General features: G+C 41.3%; 1 protein-coding gene across 1 annotated transcript in view; it reads left to right on the forward strand.

Moving 5' to 3' along the window:
- Positions 1–20,953, forward strand: part of ITPR2 (inositol 1,4,5-trisphosphate receptor type 2) — a 458,186-nt gene that overhangs the window by 250,356 nt on the left and 186,877 nt on the right. Inside the window, 3 exon segments of the mRNA XM_049783873.1 lie at positions 3,634–3,824; positions 6,564–6,706; positions 12,647–12,755. Of these exon segments, the coding sequence (XP_049639830.1) occupies positions 3,634–3,824; positions 6,564–6,706; positions 12,647–12,755 (443 nt within the window).

Raw genomic sequence — 20,953 nt, forward strand, 5'->3', positions numbered from 1 at the left:
AGAGAATGGCACACATCACAAAGAATGAGAATAAACAGTGTTGGCGGGGATGTGGAGAGAAAGGAACTCTTATCCACTGCTGGTGGGAATGCCACCTAGTTCAACCTTTATGGAAAGCGATATGGAGATTCCTCCAAAAACTGGAAATCGAGCTCCCATACGATCCAGCTATACCACTCCTAGGAATATACCCTAGGAACACAAAAATACAATACAAAAACCCCTTCCTTATACCTATATTCATTGCAGCACTATTTACCATAGCAAGACTCTGGAAACAACCAAGATGCCCTTCAACAGACGAATGGCTAAAGAAACTGTGGTACATATACACAATGGAATATTATGCAGCTGTCAGGAGAGATGAAGTCATGAAATTTTCCTATACATGGATGTACACGGAATCTATTATGCTGAAATAAGTGAAATAAGTCAGAGAGAGAGAAAAAAACGCAGAATGGTCTCACTCATCTATGGGTTTTAAGAAAAATGAAAGACACCCTTGTAATAATAATTTTCAGACATAAAAGAGAAAAGAGCTGGAAGTTCCAGCTCACCTTAGGAAGCTCACCACAAAGAGTGATGAGTTTAGTTAGAGAAATAACTACATTTTGAACTGTCCTAATAACGAGAATGTATGAGGAAAATGGAGAGCCTGTCTAGAGTACAGGCAGGGGTCGGGTGGGGAGGAGGGAGACTTGGGACATTGGTGATGGGAATATTGCACTGGTGAGGGGTGGTGTTCTTTACATGACTGAAACCCAAACACAATCATGTATGTAATTAAGGTGTTTAAATAAATTAAAAAAAAAAGAAAAGAATCGCAAAAAATTGCATTAAACATTTGCATACCCCGAACGGAACTGCTCGGGGTATGCGAATGTTTAATGCGATTTTTTTCTTACTAATGCGATTTTTATTGCGATTATTCGGTAAACGAATAATCCTGAATACTGTGATATTTGAAGGCCGGCCGCGGGCCACAAAATGTTGTACTGGAGGGCAGCAAACGGCCCGCGGGCCGCGAGTTTGAGACTCCTGCTTTAACTCGAGGAAATTCTCTTCTAGGGGTTAGAGTGACAGTATAGTGGATAAGCCACTTACCTGGCATGCGACCCATCTAGATTTGATTCCTGATACCCATATGACCCTCTGAGCCTCATCAGAGGTGATCCCTGGGTAGAGAGCCAGGATAAGCCCTGAGCACTGCTGGGTATGACACAAAACCTAAACAAAACAGTCTCTTCTATTATTTCCTTAACTATCCTTCCCTTCTGTGGATTCTGATGTTTCTATCCAGACTCTGTCCGGTATGTATTTGATTCCCTGTTTACCTGCCAATTGATAGTCTCTCTTATATTTTTCCTTTTGAGCTAAAATGTTTCATGATCTAGACATTTCCTTGCCTTTTTCAGGTGATCTACTTGATCCTCATTTCTATTCTTTTGTCAGTTTTTTAAATGGTTTTTGTAAGTCATATAGGAAGTTTTTTTTTTATGTTGTTTTTCTCAAACAGTAGATACAGCTTATGCTTAGATTCTCTGAGGACTATAAGTAGAATTTTGCTCTTCCCTGAATCCTGTCTGTTTTTACTGGGATCAGTTAGAATTAGGGTACTTGATTTTCTTTGAGTCTGGCTGATGTTTCTACTTACAAAGGGCTGACCTGACAGTTCTGAAAATCTGTTCTTTTTCTCTGAGCATTCCCAAAGGGCTGACTTCTGGGTAAGGGACTTTCATCCACTTCAGATGTGTGTGTGTGTGTGTGTGTGTGTGTGTGTGTGTGTGTGTGTGAGAGAGAGAGAGAGAGAGAGAGAGAGAGAGAGAGAGAATGAGTTTAAGTGTGTATGCGTGTGCATGCTTGCACGCATATGATTGTGTATGTTTGTGTTTGTAGGTGTATATTCATGAGTGTAAGTGTTCATGTATGCATGTGAGTGTATGTAAGTATGTATATGTGTGTGCATGAAAATATGTGTGTGTAGTTGGAGACCAAAAAGAATACTAACCACTGTTAAAATCAGGAGAGAGCAGAGAGATAGATACTTGCATGCCAACCTGATTCTATCCTTGGCCCTGAGTCTGCCCATCAGGTGTGATTGTTTCTCTGAGCACAGAGCCAGGAGACATAAGCCCTAAGCATTGCTGGGTGTGGTGCCCCCCCCCGCCCCCTTCTCAGCAAACACAAAGTAAATACAAAACAAGGAGTGTTTTCTCTTGACACTGTTTCTCTTTCTCCTTCCCACTACTTGCTCTATTCTGCTTCTCTTGTTCCATAACCTTCACTAGACATTGTCTCCAGGCAGGAATTTCTCTGTCTTGAGAGAACATGGCGTGTTTATCTGGGCAGAACAACTGTTCTGCTCATGACAGTCAGAGGGAGGAGGCTCTTACTTTCCTGTTCTTGAGATGCTTTCTTCTGTGTCCTGCACCTCTTTCTGACTGCTGGTGACTGGTACTCTGCCACACTGTCTCTGCTTCTCATCTCTCCTACAGAACTCTGATGGGCTATATTGCCCATTCTGGCAAAATGCCCCCACGTTTCTCTATTCCATATGACAGGCATTCTTACTTTTAGGCTTGTGGTATTTGGCTGACAAAATGCAAATGCCAATGATTTTCGGGAAGAGGGATGGGCACACCGTGCCATCTTCCCATAAAAATTTTTTACATGCTTCAGTTTTAAGTTTTTCAGTCAATTTACTACATGTATGCTTTTATGATTGTGCTACAAAATGTGTGTGGTAACACAACAGTTGCATTAATGAATAGTCTGGCAGGATTTTATCCTGTTTTTTCTGTCCATTGCTTATTTTCCTCAGTGTCTGGGAAGGTACAAGTTTGCATGGTTATTATCAAAATTGATTTAAGTGTTTTCCTATACTGATGCTGTATGAAGTGTGTTTTACTATGAATCACTGAGAAGTCAAATGAGTTCTTGAATGTTTAATGAGCCCACTTTAATAATTGGTCTTAAGAATTGAAATACTTTTGGGCTAAAAGCTTTTGCAATTACATAAAGCAATTTAATGGTAGAGTTTAAAGATTTGATTAGGGCCGGGCGGTGGCGCTGGAGGTAAGGTGTCTGCCTTGCCTGCGCTAGCCTAGGACGGACCGCGGTTCGATCCCCCGGCGTCCCATATGGTCCCCCAAGAAGCCAGGAGCAACTTCTGAGTGCATAGCCAGGAGTAACCCCTGAGCGTCACAGGGTGTGGCCCAAAAACCAAAAAAAAAAAAAAAAAAAAAAGATTTGATTATTTTCTTTTTCTCTAGTTTTATTGAAATATTGTTGACATGCAACATTGTATTAATTTTTGGTATTCAACTCAATTATTTATAGATGTATATATTATAAAATGATAGCCACAGTGAATATGTTTACCATTCATTACTTCACAAAATTACACTTTTATCCTTGTGACGAAAACAGTTAAGATGTATTCACTTGACAAACAACTTTCAAATACAAGAGCAGTGTCAGCTGTAGTCACTATACCACGCCTTATATCCTGGAGTCTAAATCTCATTTTATCCCTCTTAGATCTATTATATAATTATTTTAATAGGTGTACAATGCAATGGTTAAATAAGGAGACTTTTTTTTTTGAGACTTTTTTTAACCCATCTTTTCTAGCAAAGAATCGTGGAATTGCTATACCAGTGGATTTGGACAGCCAAGTGAATACTCTCTTCATGAAAAGTCACTCAAACATGGTTCAGAGAGCAGCCATGGGTTGGAGACTGTCTGCTCGCTCGGGACCACGCTTCAAGGAAGCTCTTGGTGGACCTGCATGGGATTACAGGAATATCATTGAAAAGTTGCAGGTATGGTGACTGTACCATGTGGCATTGGTATTTCTTGCTAAAATTGTGAACGTCATGAGTCACACAAGAAAAATTTGGTGAAAGATATCATATGCTAATTGAGGAATCAGACTTAAAAATTGTATGATTTCCACCAAATATTATTCTAAAAATACATCTTCCAGGTAAACATTGTGTTATTTTTAGAGTACCTGTTATTTAATGTGTTTCAGTCTTAAAATAAAAGTGAACTATGGCACTAATTCAGGCACAGAAGGATGGTGGCTTGCCTTAAGGAGCCAGCAGTAGTCATGAGGAGAAATGGATAAATATAGGAATATTAATTTATAGAGCTAGTTGGACTTGGTTATTTTTGTTTATTTGTTTTGGTTTTGGGTCACACCCAGGAGCACTCAGGGGTTGGTTACTCCTGGCTCTATGCTCAGAAATCACTCCTGGCAGGCTCAGGGGACCATGTGGATGCTGGGATTCAAACTAATGTCCTCTGCATGCAAGGCAAATGCCCTACCTCCACGATATCTCTCTAGCCCCAAAGGACTTGGTTATTAAGTAGATGAGCTATGGGATGATGGACCTGATAGCTTTGGTATCATGTGCTTGAATTATTTGCTATAGGAGGGTAAGATGAAGTATTTGCTTTCAGGAGTTCCGTGTTGAAAATTTTAAATTTGAGTTTCTGACTTAGATATCTGTATGAGGATGTCAAGTAAGCAGCTGTCTAGAGGTGTCTGGAGTTGTTTGGACAGTTGTCACACCAGGACAGATGAGTGTGGCAACTTTCAACATGTCTGTAATAGTGTGATATGGAACAGGGTAAGATTTTTTTTTTTTCCCAAGAAGGAGTCAAGAAAGAAAAAGGACCAGGAGTGATGAGAAGTGAGGGATCAGTTTGGATGTAGAAGAAGAAGGTCATAAAGCCAAGAGCAGGAAGTTTGGGCGGGTCACTGCTGTGCGTTGCACAGCAGGCCCAGGGGATGAGGAAGACAGGAGAGTAACAATTGGAGCTAGCAGTGGGGTGATGGGACTGTCGTCCCCAGCAGTCATTAGGGAACATTTAGTGGCCAATGTGGGGAGAGCTGTGCTTTTCAGAAGCAAAAGGTAGAAAATCACTTTGTTCAGGTAGTTTTATGTTTATGCTCTTTCTTCTTCCCAGCAAAACAATGTTGCTGATGGTATCATTGTCCGATTTTTTTGTGAGGGAAAATTTTAGATTGTATAGTTGATTAAAGTAGTTGATGAAGATAGGAGTCACATGATAGGAGCCTGATCTCTGTTTGTTAGTCATGAAATTAAGAAGTCATCTGAAAAATAGATAGATACATGAGTGCTGTTCATTATGAACAACACTTATATTTTATAAACAGAGTTTCTTCCCATCTTGATATATGCTATCAAATTAATATATTTAGTTTTTTTTAACCTACTTTCCATATAAATCAGCTCCTGTATCAGATCTCTGGAACAAAGCCATTTACTATTATTCTTTCCTGTCACTGTCAATTTCTCAGGAAACTCATTTAGAATACTCATGTAGGAATAATCACTTTTGCTAAAAGATGTATAAAATTAGCCAGTTAACTCCTGAAACTCAGCCCTATAAATGAAATCAAGATATTTTTAAAAGGGGGGCACTGTACTCATTACAAATCACTTCATAAATTATCATTGAATCCAGTTCATTTTAGACACATGCTAGTTAGCATAATGTCAGCTATAATACATACAATATTCAACAAAATGGGCTTAAACAAGGTTCATTTTTCAAATAGGAAATCTAGAGTTAGCAACTTCCTATAAGTTGGTTAACTTAGTACCTGGGTCCTTCCACTATTATTACTTTGCTTCCTTTGGTTTTAAGGCTGTTTCTCAGTGTACTTCAGAGCATGATCAGGCTCTTGCTTTTGTGCTTTTGAAGTTATCATTGGTATCCATCTTTGCACCCTCCAGTACCTTCCTTATGCCCTCAATGGGAACACTCCCATACCCCCTTCCTCTCTAGCTCTCACCATTGTTTTCACTGAAGGTGTTTAGTTTTATTATTTTAATTCACTTCCTCAAACTATCTCCAATCCAAGGTAGTTTCAGAGGACTTCATCCTGTCCTTGAGTTCTAACCCCACCTCTCAGTCCCCACATCCAGCAGGGACTGCCTGATGCTGAGTCTGTGTCAAAGAATCAAGTCTAGTCTTGTCACTCAGGATGTAGGATAACTGTCATTACCTTTTCTCAATCATAGCCCTTGATTGAAGAGCCTTCTCTCTTCTGGGGAAGGTTGTTCTCTGATTTAGAGAAAATCATGTGGGCTATGCTAGTAAGAGAAGTATGAAATGTCAGCACCTCTCCATAGCTTCAAAATATGCACTGGATGAGGACCATTAGTACTGGAAACATTGTTAGGCCCAGATGCTCGATGCCATGCATGAAAAATGCCAACATCCCAAGAGCACGTGTCATCGAATGATGACCCAGGCTGCTTGACAGTCATGAGATATAGGTTATCTCATGGGCTTTACTGATGTCTCATGTCTGCTTCCTAAGAATTCAGAGTTCTCTTCCAGACGATAGGTGTCAAGGAGCCCCAACTGAAAACCAGCCTTTCCTAGAAACAGACATGCCTGAACTGGGCGGCACTCAGCCCTGTAGTGACCCCTGTAGACATCCCGCCTTGCATTTGTTCATGTCTTCCTAGTTCATGTCCTCCTGGCCAGGCCGGCTCTCACTGGCTTGTTTGTCTCCACAGGATGTGGTGACCTCCTTGGAACAGCAGCTGAGTCCAATGATGCAGGCAGAGTTCTCAGTGCTTGTGGATGTGCTCTACAGCCCTGAGCTGCTCTTCCCCGAGGGCAGCGATGCCCGAATTCGGTGTGGTGCCTTCATGTCTAAGTAAGTGGGAGACCAGCCTGCAGTCTTTGATTATCTTCTTCCCAAAACTAGGTCTTGGAGATGGCTCAGTGGTAGAGATAGGCCTTGTCAGGCCTTGAGGCCTTAGCTTCGATTCCTCACCAAAAGAAAAAGAAGTGTTTCCCAAATAATTAACTCAGTTCCATGGGACTTGGTTTGGGTAGATGTCAGATTATCACCCTTGCCAGCTATGGTGCCAAAGTGATAGTACAGAAGATAGGGCACTTGCTTTACATGGAGCCCATCTGGGTTTGTTCCCCTGCATCCCATATATATGGTCCTCTAAGCACTGCTGGGAATAATTCTTGAGTGCAGAACTGGGAACAATACCTGAGTGTGTTCAATCCCCCCAAAAAAACATATCAGCTTTCACTAAGATTTGCTACAGATAAAATGTGCACACAACGCACACCGTAAAGGCGTTTCTTGGACCTGATGCTTTTCATGACCCTGTGTCATAACCCGGACAAAGACATTTACTCACACCAGGGAATGTAAGGGTGCATACCTAGCATGTCCTCATCCTGGGTTCAGTTCCAGGTACCATATGGTTTCCCTGAGTATCACAAGGCTGATGGGCCTTGGAGCCCATCAGTATGGCTGGTGTATCCCAGGTATCCTTAGCATCACAGGGCCCCAGCAGCATCACATTCTGGGGTCTATGTGTTGAACTGCCAGCTAGGTAGACTGGGATCCCTGGTGAGCTTCCTGGGCCTCCTGAGCACTGTTTGGAGGCCCCAAAATGAATAGAATAGAGTAGAATAGAGTGAAGAAGAGTTGAATAGGGAAAAGTGGAGTGGAGTGGGGGGGAGTGGAAGTATAGAGTGGAGGAGAGGAGAGGAGAGTGGAGTGGAGAATAATAGAATAGAGTAGAACAGAGCAGAGCAGGAGTTGAATAGATTAGAGTGGTGAAGACTGGAGTGGCATCGAGAGAAGTGCAGTGAGTAGAATAGAATAAATCACTGCTTCTCATCACTGAAGGGGAAGGAAATGGAATCACATTTATTCTTGCCATGGCCTCTCTGGGAAGTACAGGGTAGTGTCTTTCCTGTCATATCTGGGAGGAAGACTTGGACCCCTGGGATAGTTTCTTTCAGGACCTCATGTAGCACTGGTTGTCCAGGCTAATGGGTTTCTCCTTGAAACCTATTGAAGGCTACGCTTTCAGGGGCAGTGAAAGATTACTGGGAATGATCCACCAGGATACACAGTAAGAAAGGCAGGAGTCAGTCAAGGGCTTGTCCTCCATGTTATGGGGCTCACAGTTTGTGTGTGTGTGTGTGTGTGTGTGTGTGTGTGTGTGTGTGTGTGTGTGTGTGTGTGTGTATCACTTATCTTTTCTTCACTGTGCAGATCAGAGGTAGAGGACGGACTTGGGACACTAGAATGTGTCCCTCCCCTTTAGCTGGCAAATATGGATATGGGGATAAGTTGTGGGATAAGTTGACTCAGCTTCTATCTGCAGCATCCATAAGTCCGCAACCCCTGCCAGGAGTAGTTCCTAAGTACAGAACTAGGAGTAAGCTCTGAGCATCACTAGGTGTGACCCCAAAACAAACAAAACAAAAAAATGTTAAATTCAGAGTTCTAACTTCTGATAAGTCTCCCTGCAGGCATCTTAGGGAGAGGATGGCAGAGGCCTGCCTGCCCACTAAGTAATCCTCATTATTTTGATAAAAAGTTTTTGCAAATCGAAAAAAAAATTTTCTCTGCTGTAATTTCAGTAGTTTTAATTTTGAGTCATAAATATTCAAAACAATTGAGATTTTAGAGAGATAAGACAGCCAAGCTCCAGCAATGAACTTTACTTTGTCTTAAAACAAGCAAAGTTGTCACTACTGGAAACAGTGACATCATGTTTCTGCTTTTCTCCCTTTGCACAGAGCCCACTGGCTGTCACATACAGTTATCCACAATGCTCAGCTTCTGCCCTCTTTGGCCCTTTAGGATGAAGTTTTCTGGCTCAAATGTCAAGAATTTTACTGTTGATGTAGTTACTGCTAGCTACGCATGACTCTAAGGTTTAAAACCATTAAACTAACGTACATTTCCTTGCTCAGATTTGCCATATTTTTAGTGTTCAGTAGTCAGATATGAGTATCAGCACAGTGGACAACATAGCTGCAGAGTATGTCCATCATTATAAAGAACCTTGTGCTTCAGAGCCTCTTCTAGGGCATAGATTTCTGTGCACATGCAGGAGATGTTGGTGTATGTTAAGCACCTGGCCCATCAGGATAGTTTGTGGAAAATTAGAGAGCCTTGAGGAGAGTACAGGGGTCAGGTGTTGGTGTTCTGTGCTTGCTGGAGGAAAGGATTCTCATTGTAGATTTGCCTGCCTTTATTATTTTGTATGACCAGTGGCACAGCAGGTGCTAAAGACTCTGCTTTAGGCTTTATCACACTGCTTCCTATCTCTGAAAAGAAAGAGAGCTGTTTGCTGAGGAACCTGAAGAAACCAAAAGCCAAGCCTGATTTCTAGACTTGATAACAGCTATCCTACTGCTGTGCAGAGATCCTGAAAGCCAAGTGTCCTAGAACTCTAGTCCTGAGCTTGTGTGGGGTTTCTGTTCTCACATGGACTTATTTCAAAGAACTTTTGCCTGAGATGAATTTGCTGGAGGGTGAGATATACTCAAGAAAGGGCCTGAATTCAACAATCTGCCGAGTCACCTAGAGAGATACTTTGTGTACCTGTGCGTACTGTCCCCAGCCACTAGCCCCCAGTCAATGCAGACTCACAGTTATCCAACCTGCAGGACTGACATATTCACTTAGGGTCTACACTTAGCTGCTAATCTAAGAAAAACTAATTTGGACAGTATTTAAAAGAGCAAGAATGTGACTCTTCAGTGACCGTGGTTTTTGTGTTCATTCTATAAACACAGCCACATGCATTCTGTATTGTTGGGTGGTTTTGTGAAATTTACTGTTTATCAATCATAGAATAATAAAAAGTACCTGAAAATTGCCAATGTGGCATATCCAGATGCCTTGGGAATGGGGAGAACCTCATAGAAAAGCCGAGGGCATGGCAAAATGAGATTTCTAAATGGCTGGTCAGTGAAAGGCTTTATATCTAAAGCTGAGTTAATGAAAATGGAAGTGGCCTGTGGGCTGCAAATAGCATCAAGAGAAGTGGACACTGTCTATCTAAACTCTTCTCTCTGAGACCATCCTATGGGATGGCTCCAAACCTCAGGAGTGTTCACCAGAGGTTTGCCCTGAGTGTGGCCTCCCACATTGGCACTTCAGCAGAAATGCTCTCCTCTGGTTGCGCCCTCCTTTGTGAGCTGCCACTAGTTCAGGGAGCTGTGCCACTGCCAGAGCAGGCTGAAGCATTTCCTGTGTCTGTGTTTACATCTCTTGACTACTTGAGCCATGTCATAGATGTTGTTTTTCCTTATCTTCTTGTCCTATCCCCAATTCCCTGACCTATATGCTGCATATAGCTGCCCCAACAATGCAAGGTCAACAGGGTCCCTTCAAATCATCCCTCTGTGTAACTACAGACCTGCATACCTCAGCTAGTTCACTCTTGTTGTGCAAGGCCCAAAGCATCCAGTTTTGAGACAACCACCAGTATCAGGATACTCTTCACCAATTTTCTCTGCCCTTGACAGCATGTCTCTGTGGTTGAGGTTCCCTTGTACACCCTTCCCTGCAAGAGCCAGTCCCACTGAGACATTGTCTCCTCCCTGAAACCTCTGCTTATCAGTCCTCACCCCTAGTGCAGCCCTTAGCCTGTCACTCTTGGGCCTGTAGGACCTGCAGCCTGACATGTGGGGCCCTGCGATAGGGACTTAATCCAGATTGCTACCACATAACCACATGGATACTTCCTGTGACACACTTAAAGCTCTGCTGGCCCATATTCCTGGTCTAACTTCAGACCCCACCTCTTAGTCATTTAGGTGAGGTACTCTCTCTTAACTGTTTGCTCCTGAACAAACTGAGTCTGAGACTGGAAGCTGCTGCCTGGCTTGTGTGGAAACACTGAAGTTTGTGTGACATCAGGCCCTGAAAGCCTAAGGACCTGCATCTCAGGAGTGGCCCTCCCTTCAGGATATAACACCTCAAATGAGAGCCTGCCCTTCTCCTTTGTGGAGTCTGTCTCTCCAAATGTTGGGTCCCACAAAACTTAATGGCAATTTTGAGAACCAATTTTTTTGTGTGAGCAGGGAATTTAGTCCACCTGTGGTGTTAGAGTGATATACTGGGTGCTGGGGATTGAACCTAGACCAGCCATGTGCAAGGCGAGCACCCTAACCGTGTACTGTCTCTCCAAAAAGCCTGAAAGCAGGGTTTTAGCAGCACAAAATATGTGGACTGGGTACAAAATATGTGGACTTACAAATGCTGTTGAAATTTATATTGAATAAATTACACCCTCAACTAGCCCAAACAATTATGCAGAAAAGGACGAGAGATTTTTCTTTTCCCAAATTTAAATTATATTGTAAAGCTGTAGTAACTAAGACAACGAAGACTGACCCTCAGACTAGTGGAACAGAAGTGAGAGTTCAGAGAAAGATACTCAGATATGGGTATACTTCTAGTCTTCAACAGAGGGGCTAGGATGATGAAATGGGACAAGAAAAGCCCCTTCAACAAATGGTGCTGGGAATATTGTTTAGACGTGTATAAAATTTAACTCAGACCCCTTTTTCATACTATGTACAAAAGTCAATTAAATGGATTAAAGACCTTAATATCAGATCTGAATCCATAAATTATATGGAGGTAAACGGGAAAAGAACCCTATGTGACATCGAATCCAGAAGTATGTTCAGTGATTCAATCCAAGCAAATGGAAACAGGTTAATGGGACTTCATCAAGTTAAGAAGCTCCTACATTACAAAAGAAAGGATGGCTCGAATAAAAAGACACCAGAGTCTAGGAAAGAATATTTCTCCACCACCCACTTTCAACGCGTTGTTCTCCAGGATATAAGAATCCCTGGTTCTGGGTTCTTGAACATCATCATTGACTGCAATCTTAGGTGAAGATCACCATGCTGAAATCCAGTTTTTGCGCAAAATATAGCAACACTAATAAAAGAATGGACTGCCTTAATGCTATCTGTTTTACTCCTGATGATCACCAGCAGGTTTCCATCAAGCCCCAACCCTGCAGTATAGCCCTTCTTTCTCGGTGGAGACTGGAAAGCAGTGTGGGCTGCTAAGAAAGCAGCACTGTTCACTGCTGTTCTGTGTGGAATGCATCACAGTTTATGGAATGCAGCATGGTCTGGCTTTGAGAAGGATATATGTGCATGATCGAACCAGGAAATGTTTTATGGGCATAGGCTAAATTGAGAAAGTTATGTGGGCATGGTTAAACTATGAGATGTTGTATGGGGATGGGCTAACTTTGAGAAAGAGTATGTGGGCATGGTCTAATCTGGAGAAATATATGTGGGTGTGGTCTAACCATGAGATGTGTGAGCCTGGTCTAATAACCATGAGATTAGAGGACATAGTTATCCTTGTGAAGAATGTATGGGCGTGGTCTAGCCTTGAAAAGGATATGTGGGGGTCATGGTCTAACTCTGAGATGTGTGGACTTAGTCTAGCCTTAAGAAGGATGTGTGGCAAATAGGAATAGGTCTTTAGTTCTTTTAATGGGAATGAAGATCATCACTGTTTTATTATTCAGAATTTTGTGTTCCCACCAAAAATGTGCACCACTTGGATAAATTTAGAAGCATTGAGATGTTCTGCTTGGAAGGCAAAGAATACAATGTTTATAATCTGAAGTATCATGAAAAAGTTTGAAAACATGAATCTGGGTATATATCCTATTCTCAAATCATGGTTTTGTCCTCCCTGCCCCTTATCTCAATAGTGTGTATTTATAGGTAGCTTAAAGAGAAACCATGGTCCTACTAAGGTTCTTCTTCTTTTTTTTTTGGCTTTAAGGTTGATTAATCATACAAAGAAACTAATGGAAAAGGAAGAAAAATTGTGCATCAAAATTCTTCAAACTTTACGAGAAATGTTAGAGAAGAAGGACAGCTTTGTGGAAGAGGTATTTAAAAAGATGTTGGTATTTCAAAAATAGAATTTCAAGAATAGTCAATGAATTATAGCAGCCTATTAAGTGGCTACTTGCCTTGCTTTTTAATGTGTGTATATTTAGGTGAATTAGGTGCTCTGAGTTGTTATAGTTTTTATGGTGTTCATCTCTTATGTCTATTTTGAATAGAGATAACTATAATTTGAATAGTCTAACTAGTTGGTTATTAGCTTTATTGTATTTTGTCTTGGACATGTAAAATTTTCTTATCTTGCTTCAAAGGACAGAATTACTTTATAGTGAGCGACTTAGTTTGTTTTTATAATTTTGTATGAAGCCATGTTGCGTCTTGAAATGGTTTGTATATTTTGATGTTCTGATTGTTGTTGTTTTGAGCCACACTTCTGGCTCTGCTCAAAGATCACTCCTGATGAGACTCAGAGACTCTATGAAATGTTAAAGATTGAATCCAGGCCAGCCGTGTAAGGCAAATGCCCTGACCACTGCACTTCAGCTACCTCTCCATTTTTCATTGTAATTCCATCTTTATATAATTTTTTAAATAATTTTTTTTGGCAAACCCTGTGACACTCAGGGATTACTCCTGGCTACGTGCTCAGAAATCACTCCTGGCTTGGGGAACCATATGGGACACTGGGGAATTAAACTTCGGTCTGTCTTAGGCTAGTGCCAGTGAGGCAGAAACCTTACCTCTCAGCGCCACTGCTCAGGCTCCTATATTTGTGTAATTTTTATAGCATTATGCCAGGTATTATGAAAATGAATCTTTTTTGGGAGGGTTTGGGCCACACCTGGTGACACTCAGGGGTTACTCTTGGTTATGCACTCAGAAATCGCTCCTGACTTGGGGGACCATATGGAATTCTGGGGCATTGAACCAAGGTCTGTCCTAGGCTAGTGTGGGCAAGGCAGATGCCTTAACGCTTGTGCCACTGCTCCGGCCCCCAAAATGAATCTTTTTTAAGTAAGTGGGATAGTATGTTTCTGTTCCTAACCATCTTAAGTAGTACACAAATGATTTTGAGGGTATATCAGCTTATAGATTATAATTGTCAGCCTGTTATTAAAAATGACAGCTCAGGTGCTCATTAAGAGATAGCTAGTAGCATATTTAATACTCCAGGTGATAGTTTTAAATTTAAAACATGAATCTAACAAGGTGTTTTTTTCAAAACTAGATACCTATATTTTATGTTGGGTATCAAACCAAACTGTAACATATTCCTTAATAATTTTCTGATTTTTTAATAAATTCTGTAAATTAAAATTGGGAGAATTAAATTTCACATATGCTATTTGATTATAGCAATACATTTTTTGGGTTTTATTTTGGTTATTGGACCACACCTGGAAGTGCTCAGGGCTTATTCCTGGCTCTGTGCTCAGGGATCACTCTTTAATGACTTTGAAATTATTTGTGGTTCTGAGCATAGAACCTGTGTTGGCCTTGTGAAAGGTAAGTCCACTATTCCTGACCTGCAGAGGCATTTTTAAAATATATTATTTTAGGAAAGAATTGTGGAATTGTTTATTATTGATAGAATGGTCATAATTTCAAAATAATCCAGTTTATTTAGATGTTCTCTTCAGTTATAAAAATGACTTCTCCTTTGCCCTGGTTATCTTCATCATTTAAACAATATTTGGGAAGCAAGAGGCCAAAGCAAAGGTGGACAGTTCAGTGCTAGCAAGCTTGTCTAAGCAGTCAAGAATAATGCTTGGGGGTGGAGAGAGGCAGATAGCAGTGCATGGATGCAGCTTGTGCCAGCTCTGAGTTTGCTCCTCAGTATGACTGTGGTCACTGTGGTGTCCTCTTGCCCCACAGGGGCTGAACAGTACTGACCTGCGGTCTACTCCCAACAGGGCTGAATGCTAAGATATTAGCACCAAGACCCTAGAGCACTGTTGGGATTGTGACCCTCCCCAAAGTAATGCTTCTAAGTTTGAGTATATGTGCTTTATGTGTGTGTGTGTGTGTGTGTGTGTGTGTGTGTGTGTGAGAGAGAGAGAGAGAGAGAGAGAGAGAGAGAGACAGAAAGAGAGAGAGAGAGAAAGAGATGAGTTCTTGGTGAATATTTGTTGTCTTTCTCTGAGTTCTAAAAAATATTGTTTTAGGTAGTTTGAATTCAACTGAATTACTAGATCTTGAAGTGGGAAATGGGATCAATATAGATTTTTGTGAGAAGAGTGAAACTTATGATACCAGTAGCTCATGCTGAACAGGACACACCCGAAAAACCTAGTTTTATGTGACACATCATTATTTTATCATTCCAGAAGAAAACAGGGAGGAAAGGCAGGAAGATTGTAACCTGACTTATCAAGATAATTTTCATGTGTCTCTCCAGCCCTCCCCTGCCGTCACTACTCCTGGTCAATCTTCCACTGTCTCACGCCCTGACCTTCAGGGCCTCATACTGGGAAATCTTCAGAAGTCCTGAGTTCAGGGTCTGTCCAGGAAGGAGGCTCTATTTCATGGCTCCAGTGGACATCTTCATTTTGAGCCTCATGAAATTCTTTATCCTGTGTTGCCAGCCACAATCTTTGGGAAAGTGAAGCTGAGGAATGTCAAGTGGTCACTTGATAGTGGTTGTCCCATGGCCCACAATGCAGCTGGAGAAAACTGAATCTGCTCATCCAACTTTCAGCAGAAGCTGGGTCCTGTGTACCAGCAGTTGTACCTGAACACTGGCATTTTGGGGATGAATGACTTGCTTGCTAAAGGGCATAGCCACATAGTAGGGAGCCCTACAGTGGTCTGCAGGGATCCTGGGAGCCTTCCACTACTTCTATAGTGTTTAGCTTCAGGCCCTTTTTCACTCCTCAGGTGCTTCCTATTACCCCCCACCCCTTACCCTTTCCTATTTCCTCCCGCCCCTTTCAGTACATTTACCTCCAGAAAACTATGTCACTTGGAATTTTGAAAATGCCTATCTGAGCCTGGAGCCAGGAGCTGCTGAGTTGTAAATAATAGTTTTGCCCAGTGCTCTTGCCACTGTGACAACTTTCGCAGTTCATTGCCATAATACTCTTCTCTCTTCTATGGCGCTTGTAAGCTAGTTCTGTTATTTACTCCTAGTCTCCTTTGTTCTGTCCATGAGATTTTGTCGACCCAGAGAGGTTATGTGATTTGCCTGAGGTCAAACAGCAAGCATCAGAGCAGGAAGTTTTCTTCCTCCCTTTCTCCGTTATTAGACAAGTCAGCCCTTGTGTTCAAGGTTAGTCTGGTATGTTTGACCTCCACATTTTGAGCCATAGGTAGATAGAATATAAGACACTTTAATATCCGATATATATATTTTTATTTTCTTTCTCTTTATATACAACATATATATGTATTTTCTTTCTCTTTATTTCTCTCTTGGGGGGGGGGCTCACCTAACTGTGCTCAGGTCTTATTCCTGGCTCGTCTTCTCTGCTGAACTAATGTAATTTCTCAAAAACAAGTATGGAGTCTGATAATGAAATTAAGCCAAAAAGAACTTGAAAACGACTTGTAAGAAGTTTCTTTTGTGGAGTGGGGTTTTTCGGGGCATATGTGAGTCCCAGGTTCGAGTCCCAGGTGTGAGACTGGATATGGTGCAGGGGATCAGTAGGGGGTTTTACCCATCAGTACTCAGAAACCATGTGGTACCTTATTCCTTGGACTGTTTTCCCTAATTATCATTTCTGAACCTCCATGCCCACATACTAAGAGAAAGACTGCAAATGAAGGAATTTTGGGTTTGGGCAATTTCTTGCTTGCAGTGTTTTGGAATGAGAAACCTTTCTATCAGTGGGGGTAGAATCCCCTTCTCTAAAAGGGATTGGAAAAATAAACAGATTTGAATTGTAGTCTGTCTGTGGAATGCCATCTACTTTCACCCTGTCTGTGGATGTCATCTACTTGGCATGTCCAGAGAGTGTTGTCTACTGTCATCCTAACTTTCTGGCAAGGAGTATTTTCCACTCTCACTTTGCCCATCTGTTCATCTAGGAAATGTCATTGACACTGGTGTGGTTTATCTGGGAGGCTGTGCTTAGGCTCAACTCTGACCCTTTGGACTGTGGGAGTTACCTGGAGCCATGGATCTTTAGTATATGTCTTAATTTAAAATTTATAGGGCAGGGGCCAGAGAGGTTGGCGCTAGAGGTAAGGCATCTGCCTTGCCTGTGCTAGCCTAGGATGGACCACGGTTCAATTCCCTGGCGTTCCATGTGGTATCTCAAGCCAGGAGCGATTTCTGAGCACATAGCCAGGAGTAACCCCTGAGCATCACTGGGTATGGCCCAAGAAACCAAAAAAAGGTTTATAGGGCATTAAAATTATTTCTTTTTCTAAAATAGTCATTTACATCAAAAGAAGTAAGCTCTGATAAAAACTCATAGCTTCTGTACTTGAGAATTTAAAGAAAAAGATGAAGACTGGGAATGTCCAGAGATAGCCTGGGACAGGTAATTTAAAGTCACTTTCTTTATGTTGTAGGCTGAGAACACCTGTTCAGAATGCCAATCATAATTTCCCCTGGGAATGTATCCCTGTCTCCTCACAAATTGCTTTGACTTGCATAGTCTACAGGACAACAAAGATGTTTACTCAATATTCTTAAAATGTTCAGTTTTAAAATTTTATCTGTCCTTGGAATATTACTGCAGAGATCAAGAAGCTGTAATAGTGTGTGGTTTTACACAGTGGCTTTTAGAAAATAATGACAGCTACTGGAGGCTGTACCAGATGCTTTAGAAATATCACTTATATAATTGTCTTCCCATATCAGAAGAGGAAGATTATCTCTCTTGATCAGCCAAGAACACTAAAGCCGAGCACTTAATGTCACATGTCTTAAGCGGGAGAAGGGAAACACTTTTTTTTTTTACACAAATTCTTCATTGTGGCACTGTGATTTATAGTGTTATTTCATTCTCGAATCATTCCAACACTGCATCCATCACCAGAATGCCCATTTTTGTCCATCAAGGTCCTAGAAGCTCTTCTGTTTTAACCCCCACCCCCTTTTTTGCAAACTCTGTTCTGTGGACCAGCTCTCACATGGGTGCCTTTGTTCTTGAACTCTTGGCCTTAACTAGCACTTCAGAGCCAACACAGGTTAGATGACTTATACCACTGCTCTTCTGTTTTCTTACTGAGCTATAGAAAACAAAAACTATTGTCATCCCTGATAAAATATGCCCATGTCCATACTGTAAAGCACTCAGAATTTGTTTTGTGGGTTGCTAAAGAAACACTTGGAGGGGGCAGAGCTATAACAATTAAGGTACTTGCATGAGGCTGACTCAGGTTTAATCTCCAGCATCTCATATAGTCTCCTGAGTACCATCAGGAATAATCCCTGAGCACCACCAGGTGTGATCCAACAAAAACCAAAATAAAACAAAAATAAACAACACCAACAACAACAAAAACCCAAGAAACACTTGGAGATGGTAGGCTTCACTTTTAGAAAATAAGGTGACATACTACTTGTGGGCATTTTGGAGATTTCTTTTTTCATATCTATGGGCTAATTTCAGACTTTTACCTCAGCCAGTGATCCCAGTCTGAATTTATTTCTTTAGCTCCTAGAGAAGTTGGAAGTACACTTAGCAAAAAAATCCTCCCATGCTGTGATCTTTCCAAATGCCCAAGTGGGGAAGGTGTTATTTATGCAGACCAGGAGAACAGACACCTGCATTACATTTGAAAGTTGGAATCCAGAGTGATAGAAAATGCAGAGTTTTAAGAAAGGATGTTATTTAAAAAGATATTTAAAGATACCTCCCATATTTTTCTTTTTACTTTAAATCTGTTGTCATCTGAGATAACAATAGTTTTTTTTTTCCTCAGCAGGAGAAAAAAAACTTTGCAGCTAGTCTTTTATTTCTGATTTGGAGGAGCAGTGAAAAGAGTAAGTCAAAATTCCAAGAGCTGAACTCCTCTATCAACTAGGCAGCCTGTCAATCCTCGTAGGAATAGTGTTTCCTGCAAATTTCTAAATCATAGCCAGATCATCTTGTGAAAAGTCTGTACACAGCCATTCACCTTCTCTGTGTAGACTCTACTTGGTCAACACTTTTACACAGTTAAGTAGAATTGCTACGTAGAATGTACTATTGCTTATGAATTTGATAATTGTTTTTTTTTTTTTTTTGTGGTTTTTGGGTTACACCCGGCAGTGCTCAGGGGTTACTCCTGGCTCCATGCTCAGAAATTGCTCCTGGCAGGCACGGGGGACCATATGGGACGCTGGGATTCGAACCGATGACCTCTTGCATGAAAGGCAAACGCTTTACCTCCATGCTATCTCTCCAGCCCCTGATAATTGTTTTTTTACAGAAAATAAATTTCACCTTTAGCCTCAGCTGCATTTTTGTTGTTGTTTTTTTTTTTTTTTTTTTTGGTTTTTGGGTTACACCCGGCGGTGCTCAGGGGTTACTCCTGGCTGTCTGCTCAGAAATAGCTCCTGGCAGGCACGGGGGACCATATGGGACACCGGGATTCGAACCAACCACCTTTAGTCCTGGATCGGCTGCTTGCAAGGCAAACGCCGCTGTGCTATCTCTCCGGGCCCTCAGCTGCATTTTTGTAGATTTTCTTATTAGTTTAGTTTTTATTCTAGAGGTGAATGTAGTTTTTCAATGTTTTAGTTGTTTTATTTATTTGTTTGTTTGTTTGTTTATTTGTTTTTGGGCCATACCAGGTGGTGCTAAGGGGTTACTCCTGGCTCTGAGCTCAGAAATTGCTCCTGGTAGGCTTGGGAACCATATGGAATGCTTGGAATCGAACCCAGGTCCATTTTGAGTCAGCCACATACAAGACAAATGCCATACCACTGTGCTATCTGTCTAGGTGCTCTATAGTTGTTTTAAACCAGATAAAGTAAGTTTTGTAAGAAATACGTGCTATCTTAATTATTTCCTTATTGTGTCTTTGTTTTTTGTTTGTTTGTTTGTTTGTTTTGGTTTTCGGTTTTTGGGTCACACCCAGCAGCGCTCAGGGGTCACTCCTGGCTCTACGCTCAGAAATCCCCCCCACCCCCAGCAAGCTCGGGGGACCATATGGGATGCTGGGATTCGAACCACTGTCCTTCTGCATGCAAGTCAAATGCCTTACCGCTGTGCTGTCTCTCTAGCCCCTATTGTGTCTTTGTTTTAACAAAGTAGCTAAATTGTTGGAAATAGAAAAATATGTTGGGCCCGGAGAGATAGCACAGCGGCGTTTGCCTTGCAAGCAGCCAATCTAGGACCAAAGGTGGTTGGTTCAAATCCCGATGTCCCATATGGTCCCCCGTGCCTGCCAGGAGCTATTTCTGAGCAGACAGCCAGGAGTAATCCCTGAGCAATGCCGAGTGTGGCCCAAAAACCAAAAAAAAAAAAAAAAATATGTTGACACAACCTTATAGTAAGAAAACATATTAGAAGCATAATTATCATACTCTTCTACTTTTGAATTTTTATTATATATTTTTATCTAGGCACAATGATTGGCCATTAAAGAAGGCAATTGCCTCTGGAAGTTGCTGGGCTGGCACCGTCTCTTTAGGCTTACCAGGAAGTGTTCTATAGATACCATAACTTTATTTGTAGCCCCCAACTTTAAGTTCTTAATTGTACTTTTTCTTTCTTTTTTCAATTCGAAATATTCTAGGGTAACCTAGAACTATATTTTTGGGGACATGCAGTAATTCTGTATGGATTCATGCCAAAAAGATCACGATGGAAATAGGATCAAGAATCAAACAAACCAAGTATTCCTTAATAAGATAACAACAGTTTTATTTCCTCAGCACGAAAAAAATTATTGCAGCTAATCTTTTACTTCTGATTTGGAAATAACTTATTGTGAACACAAGGCATTTGGTAGTTAATAATCTTGTGTGAAAATGATATTGGGATTAAGCAAATAAACTTGGACAACAAAATGAAAAACAGAAGAATAATGGGAGTGGAACTAAGATGAACATATTGTTGGAATATCATGTTAACTCATGTACTAAAATGAACACATTATTAGGTTTTTATGTTACTTTATTATAACCTACCCTCCAGGGACCATTCCGTGATTAGCTTCTTCTAACTTCATGTGACTTGGTTTGCAATCATTCCTGAACTCCAAAAGTTCTGTGGCCCCGTACATTGAGCCAGGGGAAGCTTTTCTTGGATGTGTTATTGTAGTGCATGTCATGGAGCACATGGCTCTTGCGCAGATACCC

The sequence above is a fragment of the Suncus etruscus genome, chromosome 11 (genome assembly GCF_024139225.1).
Source record: "Suncus etruscus isolate mSunEtr1 chromosome 11, mSunEtr1.pri.cur, whole genome shotgun sequence".
Lineage (NCBI taxonomy): Eukaryota > Metazoa > Chordata > Mammalia > Eulipotyphla > Soricidae > Suncus > Suncus etruscus.